Here is a 16,843-nt window from a genome sequence, read left to right as displayed (position 1 = left end):
ACAATTTCAAGCTTGTTATCGTCGAGGTCATTGAAGAACCTGACATTTCGTTTGCAAAATGAGCCTGGCTCTGCATGCAGGTGCATGCACATACGCAAGTTTTAAGTGTTTCCCTCTACTTTGCTGTTTTTAGGACAGTAAGGCCATTGCTGTGGTCTCATTAAAAGGTGAAAGAAAGTGTTTAACTTTGTCATCTGCACCTGATTGTTGCCAATGTTTGTTCATTTTCTTAACAGAAAAGTAAAGAATATTTTAAATGAGACTTACGTGTTCAAGGTAACCTTCCCACTTCTGAGTGAGAAGAATACAGTGCCCTAATGGATGCTGTTATATGACAATCTCTAAATGTCTTTCATTATTAAGTGTCAAGTTTTCTTGGGAGAATTCTTGGGAGAAATGTTTCATTGCAGCAAGCTGTAGCACTGCCACTAAAAATATATTGCTAATTAAAGTTTATTGACAGTCTCTGTAATGTGTTCCTGGAACAAGTCAAAGCACTGAGTAGTTATTGAATGCTAGGCACTGCATCTTCTATAGTTAGTTAAGGTGTTTAGGAGAGGAGATTAAGGTACTCTGCCCTTCCTTCCCTGTGTAGTTATTGGATGTGGCTGTTGTGCAGAATAAAACACTTTCCTCTCAGGATACCAATGCTGCAGATTTCAAGAAACTTTGGCTTTCTCACGAGTTTTTTCACTTGGTAGCCATGGGCAAGTGGGGAGGTCAGTTAAACACTTCCAAGGTCTGAAAGGTACATCTCCCTGGCAAGGAAAAGAATTTTGACTATTCAGAAAACAATTCCTTCAAGGGTGCAGTTCCTTAGTTGAGCGAGGGAATGCAGAGTTACTTCAGCTCTGTGTGGGGATATAAGTAAAGAAAGTGTGAACCATACCTCTGCAGTTCTAATGTGAGACACTGTCAGGGACAGGACATGCTCGCATGTGGTCACACTCAGCCCTGGTGCAGCACTACTGGATAAGAGAAATTGTATCTGTGAGTTTCACTGCTCAAACAGCATTGGCTGTGCTTTACTGGTTTTGCTTGCACTGCTTATTTAGAGTCATAGAATACGCTGGGTTGTAAGGGATCTTTAAAGGTCATCTAGTCCAAAATGAAATCTGTGATTTCTTACTGATAGCATGAACCTGGAAAACTCTTGAAAGTTATTAGGTAATGATCCTTGGGTGCACCAGAAGCATTTGCGCTGTCTTGCCACGTCTCTGGAATACTCTGAGACACAGTGAATCTATGAGCAATTTTGTAAATGCAAGGAACACGATTTATTCCTCAGACGACTGCCAGAAGACTTTTACTCTTCTTTAAATCACAAAACCTAAGCTACTCATTTCAGTAGAGTTCCTCTGCAATTCTGTTGCTGTAAGCAAGGGCAAAGTGCTGCCTTTGGGAAGTAAGATTTACAGTACAAATCAGAACCGAACCAGGTTTTTTACATGGGGTGCAAGTGAGTACCAACAGCTTTCCAAAGTGATTGGTTTGTGGCTCTGAGAGCCAAACATTCTGCCTGCTCGTACAACCTACAGTTCCACTGAGGAACATTATCAGACTTGTAAAAAACTATGTAAGTAGTTCCTTATGGCAGGTTTGGTCCTAGAGCTCATTAAATTCCTGCCTGCTCTTTCTGCTGATTCAAGCTTCTTGCGCGTACAGAAATGGCCAGAGGAGCGGTGTGATGGAGAGGGCGAGTGAACCCTGATGCAGAGCCAGGTGGGCTCGTGCTGTGAGGGTAAGAGCAGCCCCAGGGCAGGGGGGACAGACGTGATTTTCCCTCTGGGACTAATTCATTAATTGATTAAAAATCAAAGAAGACGCATTCCTGATTTTGGGTGTATTTACTGAGCATCGCACATAGGGTGTGAAATTCTCTCTCTAAACTTCATGACAGCATAATTCCTATATGTCTTGCTGTGCTTTCGGGAAATAGTGTCACCTGCAGAGTCCAGAAGTTGATAAATTAGTGAAGCAAAGGCAACCTCTGCTTCTCTCAAAAGATTCATAGCAAAAAAGCCCCTGATAAGTGTGGCAAAGGGTACAACTCTTGTGTTTGGATTTGTGATTTGTGCGTGCAAACACAGGCGCTAGCAGTGCATTTCCAGTCCAACACAGAAAGGTATCTGAGTGTCATTAATGCCTAAATTATCCCTACCATCCTATTGAAAACGTGTGTGATACTAATGACCAATTTTCATCTTGTATTCACATCCTTGAAATTCTCTCCTGAGAGCTAAAGATAAGCAGCATGTATATGTTTCATAAGTAATGAAGTTATCTACCAAAACGTCAAGTTTTAGGACAAGTGAGACATGAAAACAGACTGTCATGTTATTGCACTTCATGGTCTTCGCCTCTTTTTTGCATTCAAATTTTACTGACAAGAGTATGTATATAAAGTATGTGTCTGTATCTGTGTCTATAAAGAAACAAAACCCAAACCAAAAACAAAGGGAAAAAAATCAATAGCTTGATTAACCAACTAAATTACTCTATAATAGGATGCTGTTAATTATCAATCAGTTTAAAAACAATCCTAGAATAGAAATAGTTATTAATATTAAATATTCTAAGGTTTTCCTTTTTTCACCTGTAGATGAATAAAATAAGTTATGCAGATCAATTTACTGATGATTGATCTATGAGGTGAATACTGCAGAATGACTATTTAGTATGCTTTGGATAATTTCATATAAAGTAAACTATTTTACACATATAAATATACCGATACACACACAGAGCCTTTCTCTTTAGGACACTCTGAAGATTAATATTTTGACTGGAAAAAGGGCAGCTCTGAGGAGGGGGACAAATGAAAGTCTGGATATCTGCCAGTTTGTTGGCTTCTTGCTGACCTGGCAATATCTGGTTTCTCAGACCAGTTCCTCCTGTAATGACCTCTCCAGCCAATAATGTGGATCTGCCAGATAAAAGCTGTGTTTTGGTTTTTTTGTAATTTGTCAAGCATCGGTGGCTGAATGAACTTGACTTACTTTTATCAGCACACAAGCACAGCAAGTAGGCCTGCAGATGTTTGCTGATAGCACACAGGCCGTGTCTATAGCAGCAATTTGTAACATAACTGGCTTTGGTAATTGTCTGGAAATCCATGCCTGTCTCCAGTGATATCCTCATTGTCAGGCTGCTGTTCCCTCCTCTGCCTTGAAGTGTCTTTCTGAGTCGTTACCTGCAGCTGGAATAACTGCCACCTTAACAGGCTAGTAGTAATTTTCTAGGAAAAAAAAAAAAATCTATGTAAAGTGGAGTTTTTACTTAAACCCTGTTTTGATTTTACTATATATTCTTGGCCTACAGTTTTTAGTGTCATCTCTGTCCATGATCTTTACTTCAAATAACCTATTATGTAGCACATGTGATTTATTGCCTTGTTTGGGTAATACAGACCCTCAAAATTCAGCAGTACCTGATGCTCAGATATTAATTAGTACCTCCAATTTCTTCATTCTATGTTTACATTAGCTTTGGAGTTTATCACCTAATTGGTATTCATGTCATTATCTGCAATTTTAATTTTTTTTCTGTGTAGAGACTCTAAGGAAAGAAACCTAAAACTCTTCCCCAAAGGTACAAGATTTTACAAGAGTAAATTCTTGTAATAATAATATGCTTATGCAACGAGAATTATTTGTGCTGCCCTGGATAGGGTAATGCATGTAATATGGCAGGCTTAGTTTGGGCCTGTTTACGTTGTAAGATAACATGCTTTAGTTTTATACTGCTTGCTGTTTTAACATCACAGTATTTTTGATTACATTTTTCATAGTGTCCATTTATTCTTTGTAGTGCATTGCCTTTGCCTTCAGATTATTGCTTATAGTATTTTCTGTGCTATGCAGGGAAATGAAATAAAATGCACTGTGGCTAGTCCTTTATATATAAAAGGAGTTTATGTTCGAATACTAACTATAGATCAAGTTTCTCATGGGATTGCTCCATGCAGAGCGTACATCCAGAATTTCATCTTGAGGCTTTCCCACAAAAGTGTTTATCTGGAATGGTACCTGCAAAAGATATTTTCTTCGAGATCATTTTCCTAATTTATATTAAAGTCCTCTGTAAGGTAAGTTCCAGAGCTTTAGTGTCCAAGGGTTGGTCACAGAGTGTGTAGATCCAAATTCAAGGCAGCACTGTCCTTTCCTGCACCATACTTTTCACAAGTTCATCGCAAAGACCCACAGCTCCTAAACTGTGTTTGCAAAAACAGGGAACTAACCTGAGCACGGGGAACGCTGCAGTGCTGGCTGCTGTTGTGCCATCCTGCAGGGATTTTACTCACAGGGATGTTGGAAAAGGAAGAACTTCCAGGCTATGCTGCAGCACCACAAGTTTCCTTGAATACACTCAGGGAGCCAGAGGCAAATTTGGTCACATAGCTGTCTTTGTGACCTGCAGCATGCTTTGGGCATGCAGCTAAGGCTGTTAAAAAACAAAGAAATTGAAAATTAAAGAAAAAAAAAACCAAAACCAAAACAAGAAACCTCCCAGACCCCTCTGTTTTCCAGGTAACAGTGTTGTTCAAGCACTATAGAAAATCTTGGTGAAGAAACATCTTATCCTGAAGCTAAGAAAAGGTGAAAATTGGACTTTAAGGTTTCTCAGTTGATTAAAGGAGCCATTTTGCAAAAGGAAATAATTGCCTACAAACTGTTTTAATTTAATGTGAAAAAATATTTAAAAGTTTTCTTTTTATTTTTGGAGATTTTCTACTCTTCCTTGTCTCAATAAAATGATCCTGTTTGGAATGGGTTGCTAATTTGAGGGCAAAAAGAAAAGGAGAGGGAGAAAAGCCTATAAAACTATAGATTATTTTTTATGGATGATGAGATGGTCCCCATTTGCATTTACAGCTTTACAAGGATTGTAGCACTAGGCTCTTTTTCTTTTTTTGATGGAAATGCTTAATCTGAGCTCAATGGGCCATAATAATTGCCTGTTTCTTCCAGTAGAAATAAACCCACTTGTATGTGACACTTGAAACCTTAACTCTGCTTCGTATTACCCACGGAATTGGAGACAGTTCTTCACCCAAATATATTTATGACAGCAGCACCAGTCGATATACAACACCCAGCCATGGGCGTTGGAGAATAAATCAGTCCCTCCAGCCACTGCTGGAGCACAATAACTGATGGTGGTAATAAAACCCCAGGAAATTAAAATTCTGTGCATGCAAACACACATACCTAGCCAAGAGAAACCCGAAGCGCTCTGTTCTGGAAAGAATTTGCATATGCATAGACATATACATTCTGTGCCCCTATGTGCTAGAAACACAATGGAACATGAAGTCTAAGGGTTTTCAGCACATTATCACGTCCTTAGACTTTCCTCAACATTTGGGGGCTCTCAGGAGACATGTCCATGAAAATTTAGGCATCTTGTAGAGGAAAAGGACGATCCCAGTTACTCCTTGAGGAAGAAATACTGATGTTATGTTTGAAAGCTTCTAGATGTTGCTGTGACTTGCAAAGGCTCTGAAACCCCCATTTCCAGTTCAATTCATCCTGTATATTTATGCAATTACTGGTATTTTTAATGAGTCCTCTGTGTTTGAGCACCTTGGGCTCTAGTACGCAGCATTGTGAGCTCTTGGGATGGATGTTGTTTCTTCATTTGGGTTTTGGGGTTTCACACGTAGTACTGAGAAGCAGTTTTAGATTAATACACAATATTATTTATACATTTATGTACAAGCCCACACTCTCTCCACATATTAAATAACTTGGAGTATCATTTCTTCTGAATTCTGCGGGGCAATGAGATGATGAACGCTAATAAGTAATAAAAAGATGCTGGGGAAGTGACTGTTTCCTAATGCAATACAGCAGTGCATGGTGTGTGTCCTTGTGTTGCACAGCCTTTTTGTGTAACGTGGCAAGGAAAAAACCCAAGAATTTAATTTTTGACAGAAGACTTTTACAGTCAGATGAGTGTCTAATGAGAGAAAGCGCTGACAGATGGATTTTGCAGATAGCATGAAATGGTATGGACTGTCTCAAAGTGTCTGGTGAAATACAACTGCTACAACTGTGAAAGGATAATCTATGGTTTGATTGCAGCTGTTTAATCTATGTATGAATGAGGAGAAATACAATTTCTCAATCAGATGATGAGCACTCAGCAGTTGGGAGGTAGGTTCTGGTAAAGGCACTGTGACTGCTCAGCCTTTCTCACCTGGCTCTCAAGCTCCACAGTTCGTGTGTAGATACTGACTGTGATAATAAAACCGGGGATATTGGTGAAATTATGGTAATCAAATTTGCACTGTCCTTTTTGAGGTGGAAAAAGAAAGGCAGCAATATCAGGGGGCCTTTCGTTTACCACACATATTTAGTCATGGCAAAATATCTAGAAGATAAAAGACATTAGACCTGTTATTTTTCAACCACTGTGCTCCATTTCGAATAGCCTCAGTCCTGAAAAGGTTTTGAATCTGAAAATGTAAACCAAATACTTGGGAATGTTCTAGTGCAGCAAAAATATTCTTTTACGTTTATGCAGAGACTTTCCATAAATAACCTTCTTACCATCCTATTGTTCTCTTTTCTCAATCACGTAAGCCCTTTTATTTAAAATGACATTTAACAAACTTGGCAGCAAAAAAAAACCTTCCCATGTGGACTGTTGGTATTCCTTACCACCTGGAGTAATGCTGTTGCTCTCTCAGTCTGTCCATTCATGCAGAGATGGGTCCCATTTTCTGTTTGGTTTCCTCAGAGCCAGGGCTTGTGTGTCTCTGTGAAGAGTGGATAACTGATAAATACATTTAACAGCTATTCAGCCTTCCACCTGTTACTGTTACTTAAAGAAAACAAAACAGTCTTCCGCATTCTAGTCCTGAACTCACTGGGGAATGACACCAGCAGGTTGCACAGTATTTCCAAAGGGTCTTTTTTTGGTTTAAAATGATGGAGCCTGACAGCACAAGTGTCTTCTAAGACTGCTGTCCTATAAAGCAGCCTTTAGTTGTTTAATTTTTTCTTTTCCTTGATGGAATCCTTTAAAGAGAATGAATCTTTTAGGCATTCTTCTGTAAACTCATAATAGGTGAGAGCTTGACACAGTGACACTCAACAAACTGACCAGTCTTAAATTAAAATAAATAAATAGTTAATTGTGTATGGTTCAATCCAGAGCCATAACAAAGTAAATTTAGGATTGAGAAGCAACGTATTTAAAATTGCAGGATATGCACAAGGTTTGCTTCTAGGGTCTCTTGATCATTAATTAAATATGTTATGGCTTTCAGTTTTTCTCATTTATCTGTACAGGTTTACATATTGTAAATGCATTATTTATGTTTTCCCTTAAGTGCTCAGTACTGCCAGGATGTTTCTCTTAAACTGGCACAGATAGCAAAAAAGACATAATGAGAGAGCAAATTTGGCACTGGTGAAATGCACAGAGAGCTGCTCATGTCCAAATGAGCCTTTCCCAGATGCATTTGAATAAACTTGAACTGACAAATAGAGGGCCAGACAGGCAGATGGCATCCGTGTTTAAACTATGATTTTTTTTTTTTTTCCATTAGGGTAAATTTGGTTTGTTTATTTTTTTCCTTTTAATCTCATCCTAATAATGCCTTATCACTAAGCCTTGCTGCTTTTTTCTGGAAAGCTCCTAGTATGAAGGGTGATGAGGGAGCTGTCTAGGTGGATGTTCATTCTGAGGGAAGCCAGCTCTGAAATGGATTTTGTTGTTGTAGCTAAAACACAGCTTGGAATCAACCATTTGCTGCACCTTGAACCAAGGGAGTTGTCACCATTGGTGTGTCCTGCACATTGCCCCTGTTGTTCTTTTCCTTTTGAAGTAAACAGAGTGTCATGGGGGTGGTTGAATCAAAAAGTACTTTAAGATAGTGTTCTCACATTCATATGAGAGCTGTTTGTTTTAAAGTAAATTGATATTTTTCTTATGTTGCTTTTGCTGTCAGAGATGGAGGAGCAGTTGGATGTTTAGGTGCAGTCCGCTTATTCACTCTGCCGCTCTGTTGTTTTCTCCCACTGTTCATAAACACTTCTTTTCCATCCTAAATACAATTTTTCTGGTGTCTGAGATGTTAGGTATTTTATGTTTCAAATTACAGTAGCAGATAGCTACTAACTAAACCCAGAATTAACTATCTGCTTTATTAGTCAATTAACTATTAACTGTTAACTATCTGCTTTATTCGTCAACAACTCTTGCTCCACTCTACAAGTATTTGATACACTTTTTTGCTTGTTATCTTACATATTTCACCTTTCTTGCATTCCAAAACTCTCCTCTCCATCCCACCACCAGAAGTTAAAATCTCTAGTGTGGGGGCTTACACAGAAAACCTAAATAATAAAAAAGGCCCTGAACAGAACAACCCAAACTCACTTCTAACTTGCACTAGATGATCACTGTCGGTCCCTTCCAACTGAAATATTCTATTATATTTATTTTTAATCAAGGTGAAGAGGTTCATGTGGAATTCAGATCTGAAATTAACTCTTGAGACTTACGCAAGCAGACTTACAATGCAGACTAATATAACCTTCAAGTGACTCATAAATGGTGTAAAGTCATGAACTTTGGAAAGAGGAATCATTAGTCTGCAAGTGACAGTTGCTTCAGCTGTACTTAATTTGACTCCTTAGGGAAATTGTAATTACACCTGTGCTGAATTCCTTTACTTGTTGTTCCCTGCTAGGAACTTCAAAGAGCATTTGTTTCTGTTAGGTTTGTATTTTCATACAGGGCCTCTGTTGTAAAACTTCTGCTATACAAGTAGAATGTTAAGCCTGCAATGTACTTTTTAGGGCTCTTTCTGTGATGAAAAACAGGCACTTTTATTTTGTTTGTAGTAACCTAACTTTTACTGCGAAGTTCCCGTTTTCATCTTCGCTACAGAGTAAAAATATCTTGTACAAATGGGTATTGGTTGGTGTTTTAACTGTTTCTAAGTACGAAGTAGTGATAAGTGTATTCCGAACCTTTGAAGATATCCTCAGAAACATTGCATCCGATTTCATGTTTTATGGATTGTTTGCCATCTACACTAATGACAGAACTGACAGTGATTACACTTTCAAGGCTAATTATGCTCCCTAATGATTCTAAAATTATTCTAAAATTATTTTTAAAAAAACAAAACAAAACCCAGCCAGACGTGAAAACCCTCTCTCCATGCGAACAAATCAACACCCGAGTGCCTTCGTGAGCAAAGCTTTGAAAGTTTGGTTCCAGAGGTCCTGGTGCATGACTGGGTTAGACATCGGGGAGCTGGAAAGCAGGCTGGGAACTGGGTGTTTCAGGGCTTTTGTTGTTTCCAGAGCTCTTCCTGGAGGAGCCTCTTCCTTCTGGCAGAGTTGGGACGTCCCAAGTTGTGCTGACACTGCCACGGCCAGTGTCTGCTGTCACAGGGAGTGAGGTCCTGCCCAGCAGCAGCTCTCATGCTCTCAACAGTGTTTTTTGTAAATCTGGCACAGCAGAAACACAGCAGTATGGAAAAAAAAAATGCTGAGGAATCAAATCGTCTTCAGAGTGACTTTTACACCAGATTAAAACTGGAAGTTTTCATAGGAATGTGTTTTATCACTTGTTTGAAACTTCTGTATCTTTATTCCTGAGCTGTGCTGTGAATATATCACGATACGGAAGCAGTGGGATATTCACAAATACAACAGACTTGTGGTAGAACACAAAAGGAGGAAAGCTTCTTCCTGAACTGGACTGCCAATGAGGTGTTTAAAAGCTAAAAGAGATTCTTTTCTACTTCCGATTTGTTGTTGGTTCTTGTGTTAATTTTGTTTTGACCTTTGTAAATTTAAAATATAAGTGGAAAAAAATATTATTTTGCCGTAATGATTCTGTCTGGATGCACAGGACAATATTGTGTTTAGATAAATGGCTGCATTGCCAACATTTATATGTGTAAGACAGGTAGACTTAGCAGCTTTGTTGTGGCAAGAATGTTATGCTTTCAGAGTTATTTTGGCTTTTATTTTTTCTTTTTTCCCCTTGTAGAGTTCAAAACAACAGATGAGTTGTGAAAGAGAACAGCTAAGGGTAAGTGCAATGATATGCAAGATGCTCTGTTTCTTTAAAACATAAGCAGAATCTAGTCTGTGCTATTGACAGATGGATCACTTAATTTAAGAGGAACATATTTAGTTCATTTGTTGCTTGTTGGTAAATATTGTACATCTCTCAGTATCAAAGAGCTGCAGTAGATCCAGGTTTTTCTTCCGTAATGTGGTGGGATTTGGAAGTAAATGCCTCTTAATGGGACCCGTGACACTCAGAGAGCTCTTCCCGTGCACCACGTGCAGCTTCAGCAGTGCCAAAGGTCACTCTGTGCTTCCCAGAATTCCTCCACTCTGAGCTTGTTTTGAACAAGAATACGTTATCCTTTGGATTTTTGTAGTCTGTGTGCTGTCAGAGAGGAACCAGTGCCAGGGCTGGGAGGTAGCTGGTGATTTTAGTGTGTATTGGTTGTGTACAATCTGTAAAGGAGACGGAGTTCCTGAGCCCAGGCTGCTGACCTCTCTTTTGTTTTCCCCCCTTCTTGTATTAGAGCTTTTAGTCTCTGCTCCGTTTAAATGCTACAGATCTCTGAAGGTGCTTTTCCATTGCAATATTTCTTGATTGATTCTAGTATTAGTTTGGGAAAGTATAAGAACCTTCATTAACTACAAGAAAAAAAAGCAAAACCAAAAAAACCCAACCAACCGAAAGCTTTTTGGTCATCTGAGTGTTGCTTAATAGACCTACCATTGACACCGCATGATGAGTATTCACTTGAAATCCCACATGCAAGTAGAGAGGGAGAGGCAGGCCTGAAGGAAGGGTAAGTTTCTGTACAAACAAAAATATTGTTGGGAATAGAACAAACAGCATTTTGTTTTTGTTTGCTAAGCGTCAGCAGCGCCTGCATGACTTGCAAGTATAAGGAATATACTTGAGTTAAAGTACATTGTGCAGTGTTCTTGTCCATTCAGCCATTCATTAGATTAACTTCATCAACCTATCTAGATGCTTCAGCTGGTCCTCACCACACTTGTAATGGGATTTTTGGTAAACAAGTTAGGCAAGAACAATGCATCACATATTGTCCTCGATTCTTTCCTTCTGACATGTGACTGCATCGCATTGTACTGGAGCTGGAGCGACAAAGCTTTGTTTTATCAGTAGTCATGTCTCAACAGAGCAGCTGTCAAAGCTAAAATATTGCACTAGTACCTGAAGGACAAGCTTTTCAAGAGGTAGCAGTGCCTTGAGAACAAAGAAAGTTTTCATTTCTTTTTCTTGTTTTTATTTTCTTCCTTGAATGAAGGCAAACATTGTTTTGAAATATAATGTGAGGAGGCCACCAGCTCTTTCTTCAAGTAAATAGGTATGCTTTTTCAAAGTAGTGGATAAAATGTGGTGCAGTGAAACTTTCATGTATCTTTCTGTTCCAGTATTACACATTTATGCTCAACAATGAGCTCAGTGCTTAGGATGCATAGCCTAAGCTATGCGTTTGTCATAGCAAAACGTTGGCACCTAGAGACAAAACCATGCCTGTAACCTTCTAAATTTAGGTACATCTGCTTCCACAATTCCTGTGATGTTCCTGTTACACAAAACACAGTTTCCAGTGTGAGCTCTGTTCCTGTAGCAGGGATCTCCTATGGCTTTCACAGTTAATCTGCTGTGTCAAAAGGTCACACTGAAATTTAAATATCCTGTGTGGACCTGTTGCACTTTGAACATTATGAGGGTGTAACTTGATCATTCTGGCACTTTTAGGTTGGCTCCCTCGCTGAGCAGTACTGTTAAAGAAATGTTTCATTGGCTGAATTAGGTTTTGCAGGCCTGCAGTATTTTCTTTTGGGGTTTGTGACCTCCCATGAATACTGGGCTGTCAGGCAGTCTCTTTACAAAAAAAAAAATAATAGTGCTTCATCCCATCTGAAAGAATTGGAACAGAACAAGGAAACAGGATTAAAACAACAAAATGCTGGCATCCTATTGTTTGTAAAACCAAGTTAAAATCAGATTATCATTGGATCATCTAATAACACAATGAAAAAAAGATACTATCTCCCACTTCCTTGCTAAGTGTAAGATGAAAATGTCTGCCACTCTCCTTTTTTGATTCCCTAGTAATTCCTTAGTTTAAGAGTCATAAAAAAGTTTCAAAAGAAAGAGTTGTTAAAAGCATAATAGTGTAAATAAATAATTAGTCATTGTGTGGCTGTAGAAAGAAATATCTAGGTGTGAATAAAATAGTTTATTCAGACATTTCTCACCTCTTATCTCTTTCACTGCCTTGTAAATTATAAAGCACAGCTGACCGTCACTGTTCTGGAATAAAGCATTTAGAGTAATGAAACTCATCCATATTCGATCCTCTGGCCATTATACATTATATTTACAATGAATGATAATCCTAATAGTTAAGGAAGCCTGTACATTTTAACCCTTTTCTACTCAATGTTTGGACTTCACAACAACCACAAGTCTGTAACTTATTTACCCTGCCAACCTGGTACAGTCCCCAGCTAGAAATCAATGTCTTTACCTGAATTATTTAAATGAGAAATCATACAGAAAATTATGGGAATTTTATCTCTAACAAGGCTGGTTGGGGCTTTTTTATTCCATTTGGAAACATAACCTAACCTAACTAATCAAATTTCCATTTGATTTAAAAAAAAAATAAAGCATCAATGCCATTTTTCAAGTTTTACTTCCTCTTGGCAGTGATTTTTCATTACAACATGCTGCCTTGAATATTAATTGTTTTCATGTTTGTTAATGTCTTTTTGCTTTCTGGTGTCACTTAAATCGAGTTGTACTAAAAAAGACAGTCTGTTTTTAAAGGCAGATTGACTCATCAGTATCGCTCTCCCCACCTCCCTCCACACACTTCATCAGTATTTCCTTCAAAGAAAATAATGAGACTCTTTACTCCCCTTCATTGTGTTTTGTGTTACCCATTCCTGGTTTATAAATCTCTTTTTGGGCAGTCACACCCTCTCCTCTTCTCTGACTCTCTCCTCCTGCCTCTTGCTGCTCAGGAGTTGCTGTGTGTAGTTGGCATTCTGATGTATTAGAAATGACCTGTAAAGGCACAGAACTCACAGCTTGCTCAAAATCATTTAAAAGCACTTTTCTGCTTGTATTTCAGTCTGAAAAACAGACTTTGAAATGTGCGTGGTCCAGGTTATTTAAGGCTGTGAAGAAAATTGGCATCCGAGCCCTAAGCAGAAATTAGCTGGAGTACCTAAAGCTATAAATAAGGACCGTGGCAGCCTCAGAAGTCTGTCTGCTGTTCCCACTGAACCTTCCTGGCTGGTCTGACTTGAACTTGGGATGTTATTTTTTTATCATAGCCTAAGAACATGACTTAAATGTACAGGCTAACTTAAAGCTTACCGAGCTTTACCCAACCTTCAGCTCATAATTGATTATTTTGCATGATTAATTCAGTGTAGCTGCTTAAAATGAACTCCTGTATCTGTACTGGCATGAGTTGTGCTATATAAGCTAATGCTTTTGGTCCTGATGCAGCAACACCAGATGAGCTCTCCAAGGTGGGCAGAGGACAATTTTAAACTCTAACGTTAGGAGGCTTTATAAATGTTCCTGTGAATACCAATGAGGTCTAATGGTAAATGGTGTGATTAGCTTCCTTGATCTGAAATTTTAAGTGACCCAGTTGTTGCTCTAATTAACAGCTTCTTTCACATGTGCTTATTATCAAGACGCATTCTATGCAGCCAGAGTTCCTTCTCTGGTCTGAAATATTGGCAGGGCAGGCTCTAACGATCATCTTGTATTTAATACCAACTTTTATACTTTTATAGTGCTCTAATCTTCAAGAAGACAGAAGTTTTGCATTCAATATTTGTCTTGTCTCTAGTATGGTAAATGAAATAAAGTGCAACATGCGGCCAAAATGTATGAAAGTTATGCCAGGTGTAGAGAAAACAATAGCAAATGCGTTGATGCCCAGCGTAATTTTTAAGCAACATTGATCCTGCAGTATTTAGCTTTATTTGTGTCTTTGTCCAGTGCATTAATTTATCGGGTTTCTAATGTGCTCAGCAGTATTGATGAGGGTTTTTGGAAGCTTTTTTAAAGAAAATTTTTGAAGCTCATTGTTGTGGCATTAGCTTTCTGCAGTGATATAAGAATAATCCATTGACATTTTTGTGTGTGGTATTCCTCTGATGCACTAAGGAGGTAAATTGTGATTGAGTGACAGACACTAATTTTTCAATTGGTTTGAGCTGAATGAAAACAAACAAACAACTGGAGAGGGGAAGAGAATTGGAGTGGAAGTGATTTTTTTAGTAGATATTATTCTGGAGGGTTTTCTGAAATTACTTAGGACAAGAGCAGGGCAGAACATACGTGGTGGATGGCCAAAAACCTCTGCTCTCCATCCACCTCTTCCCACGCTGGACAGGAGGCAAAGAAATGGGTATGAGCTGGTTTTGTGAGTCAGTGATGTCTTGTTCCCAGAGAGCAACATAGCAATCCATGGCATTTCTGCAAAACAGGGCAGCTGGTTCTGGCCAGTACTAAAAATGTCACTTTTTGCCTTTCCTCTGAAAATCGCTTGGTCTGCATTTGTACACAGTGTGTGTGTGTTTTGCCTGGAAGAGTAATCTGGAACTACCAAGTATTATACGTGCCTCAAAGGAAAAAGGGTTGCAAGGGGCAAAGCTAAAATAACTCCTAAAATTTGATCAATCCAGTGGGTTTACCACTCATCCTCTTTCCTTAGGATTTCACATGTGCCACATTTGATGTGCCAGACAAGTGGCTTAAAGTGATCCTTCGTTAGTTCCCATAGTTATTCTTGCAGCGAGCTGTGTGTGTCGTCGCCCGTGTAGGTGTAGTGTGGAGATACAGGTAGGTGAGATCAATAAGAAGGTGTATTTTTGGTTCCTGATTTGTATTACACATTGACATGGAATGAAATTGGAGTACTCTCACTCACTGTCTTACCAGCTATATTCCCAGTGGTTCCATAAAAAGTAATTTACATCGCAGCTCAGGGAAAAAAAAAAAAAAAATCTTGGAAATAAGACCTAAAAAAGACTGAGGAGAAGGGTTAATTTTAGGGATGTGATTTCATTTAAATTTTAACTTAGCTTAAAATAAATGTGTGCCAAAAAAAAGGCAACTAGAGAAATGTAAAATTCAGTTGCAGTCTTGCTTGGCAGTTCTGCTGAATTTTAGGAGCCTTCCCGAGAATAGTAACTCATAATGCTGGCCTCCAATTTGTTGTTTAATATTATTGTGACAAAAAACAGTGGCAAAGTAATGAAAACTGTTGGGGTTCATGTTTCAAGTGCCATGGCTTCTTACCACAAGGATCCTGTTCTCTTCAAATGCTGACTGCTAATAGGGCCCTTGGATCAAGAGAATAAAGTGTTTGCATCACTTTATTTAATAGTGGTGCCACTCACTTCAGGTTTGTTTGAATTCTTTCAGGACTTCTTAAGAGGCCTTTAGGTATTGTCCTGACCCTGCTCTTGGTGGAATGCTATTCAAAAAACTTTCCATTCCTGTCCTGATGTTGTTTTGGCATCTCCCTCTGAGAATAGCAGGCAGAGGCTTTTCTACTGTTCAAGTGCCTCTTTCTTTTGAATTCAACTTCCATTTTTGCACAGTCAAGTAATTTCTCTGTGTGGTACTTCATAACTGCTGGACCTGAAGGATTACAGGAATTTTTGGTGAGGCTGAGGCAGTGTTTGCACTAAGTACCTGTCCGGTTAGGGTGACAGGTTCCATTTAGAGCTGCAGCACTCTGTATGGAATGCAGCAGCTACTCAACGGGTGTTTAAACTCATATCTGTACACAGACAACCAGGGGCAGGGGATAGTTCACTGAGTGTAATGAAGGTTCAGGCAGTGGTAAACCTGTGAAGGGATAGAAGGAAATATATTTGGACAGTTTAAGGGCTGCTGAGACAGTACCCGACATTAATTCAATAGCCTGGTGCTCTCTTGTGCCTGCTGCACAAACATGAGCAATGCCCAGTTCTGTCTCCACACTGCTTTTGGGAACAGCTTTGCACTCAGAACAGCAACTTTTGGTTCAGACTTTCTGCAGTGGCTGCACACAGCTCCTGCTGCAGAGCACTTGCTGTGATCAGGGAGGCTGTCCTAGAAAAGAAGAAAGGTTTTCTTGCTTAGTTTGTGTTTGTTGAGAGGAAGCTCTTTTTTCACACGGCTTTTGTAGTTTCTCTTTGATCATCTGGAAACTAGACCTTTGAGTGCACAGCTTTAACAGTGTTTATACTATCCTGACTTCTTATTTCAACCTCTGCTGTTGCTGAGGCAATTTGACTAGCAAAGATCATAGTCTCTGTAGTGTCACACCTAGTTCAAGCAGGAAATACTATCTAGTTTACACTGCAGCTTGGAGGGGTTTGTGGTCTTGGGGTTTTTGTTTGTTTGTTTTTTGTTTTTTTTTCCTTGGTTGATTTGGGTTTTTTGCAAGGTTTGGGTTGGTGTTGGGTTGTTTGGTTTTGTTTCTGTTTTTTTTTCCCCTGGGTGTTTCCACAAGGCCTTTCTGGCTTGGGTGGGGGTTATGTGGTTTTGCATGGGTAGTGATGTTGGCTTGAACTATTTACTTTTCTTTTTCACTTGGGTGAAAAAAAAGTGAAAAACTAGGAAAGGCTTTTCAGTTGCAGGTGGTTGGGCTGGATTTTTAACACACTGTTTGGTCCTTCTGCATGGTAGATTTCTATTCTCATTTACTCATATATAAAAGAACAGACTGAGCAACAACACTTTTAAAGGGAACAAGAATGGCATTGAAAATATTGTAAGAACTGAAAAA

At 39.0% G+C, this 16,843-nt stretch overlaps 1 protein-coding gene across 2 annotated transcripts in view; it reads left to right on the top strand.

Moving 5' to 3' along the window:
* The window catches only part of RBFOX1 (RNA binding fox-1 homolog 1), a gene marked incomplete at its 5' end in the record, with an annotated part of 1,111,952 nt that overhangs the window by 738,733 nt on the left and 356,376 nt on the right, over positions 1-16,843 (top strand). For both annotated transcript variants that reach the window (XM_082292358.1, XM_082292365.1), the window contains one exon: positions 10,021-10,062. In XM_082292358.1, coding sequence (XP_082148484.1) covers positions 10,021-10,062 — 42 coding nt within the window. The remainder of the gene's footprint in view (positions 1-10,020; positions 10,063-16,843) is intronic.

This window comes from Coloeus monedula (genome assembly GCF_965178545.1).
Source record: "Coloeus monedula genome assembly, chromosome: 16".
Taxonomy (NCBI): Eukaryota; Metazoa; Chordata; class Aves; order Passeriformes; family Corvidae; genus Coloeus; species Coloeus monedula.
The sequence above is the reverse complement of the archived record's forward strand: the minus strand, read 5'-3'. Positions and strand labels throughout refer to the sequence as shown.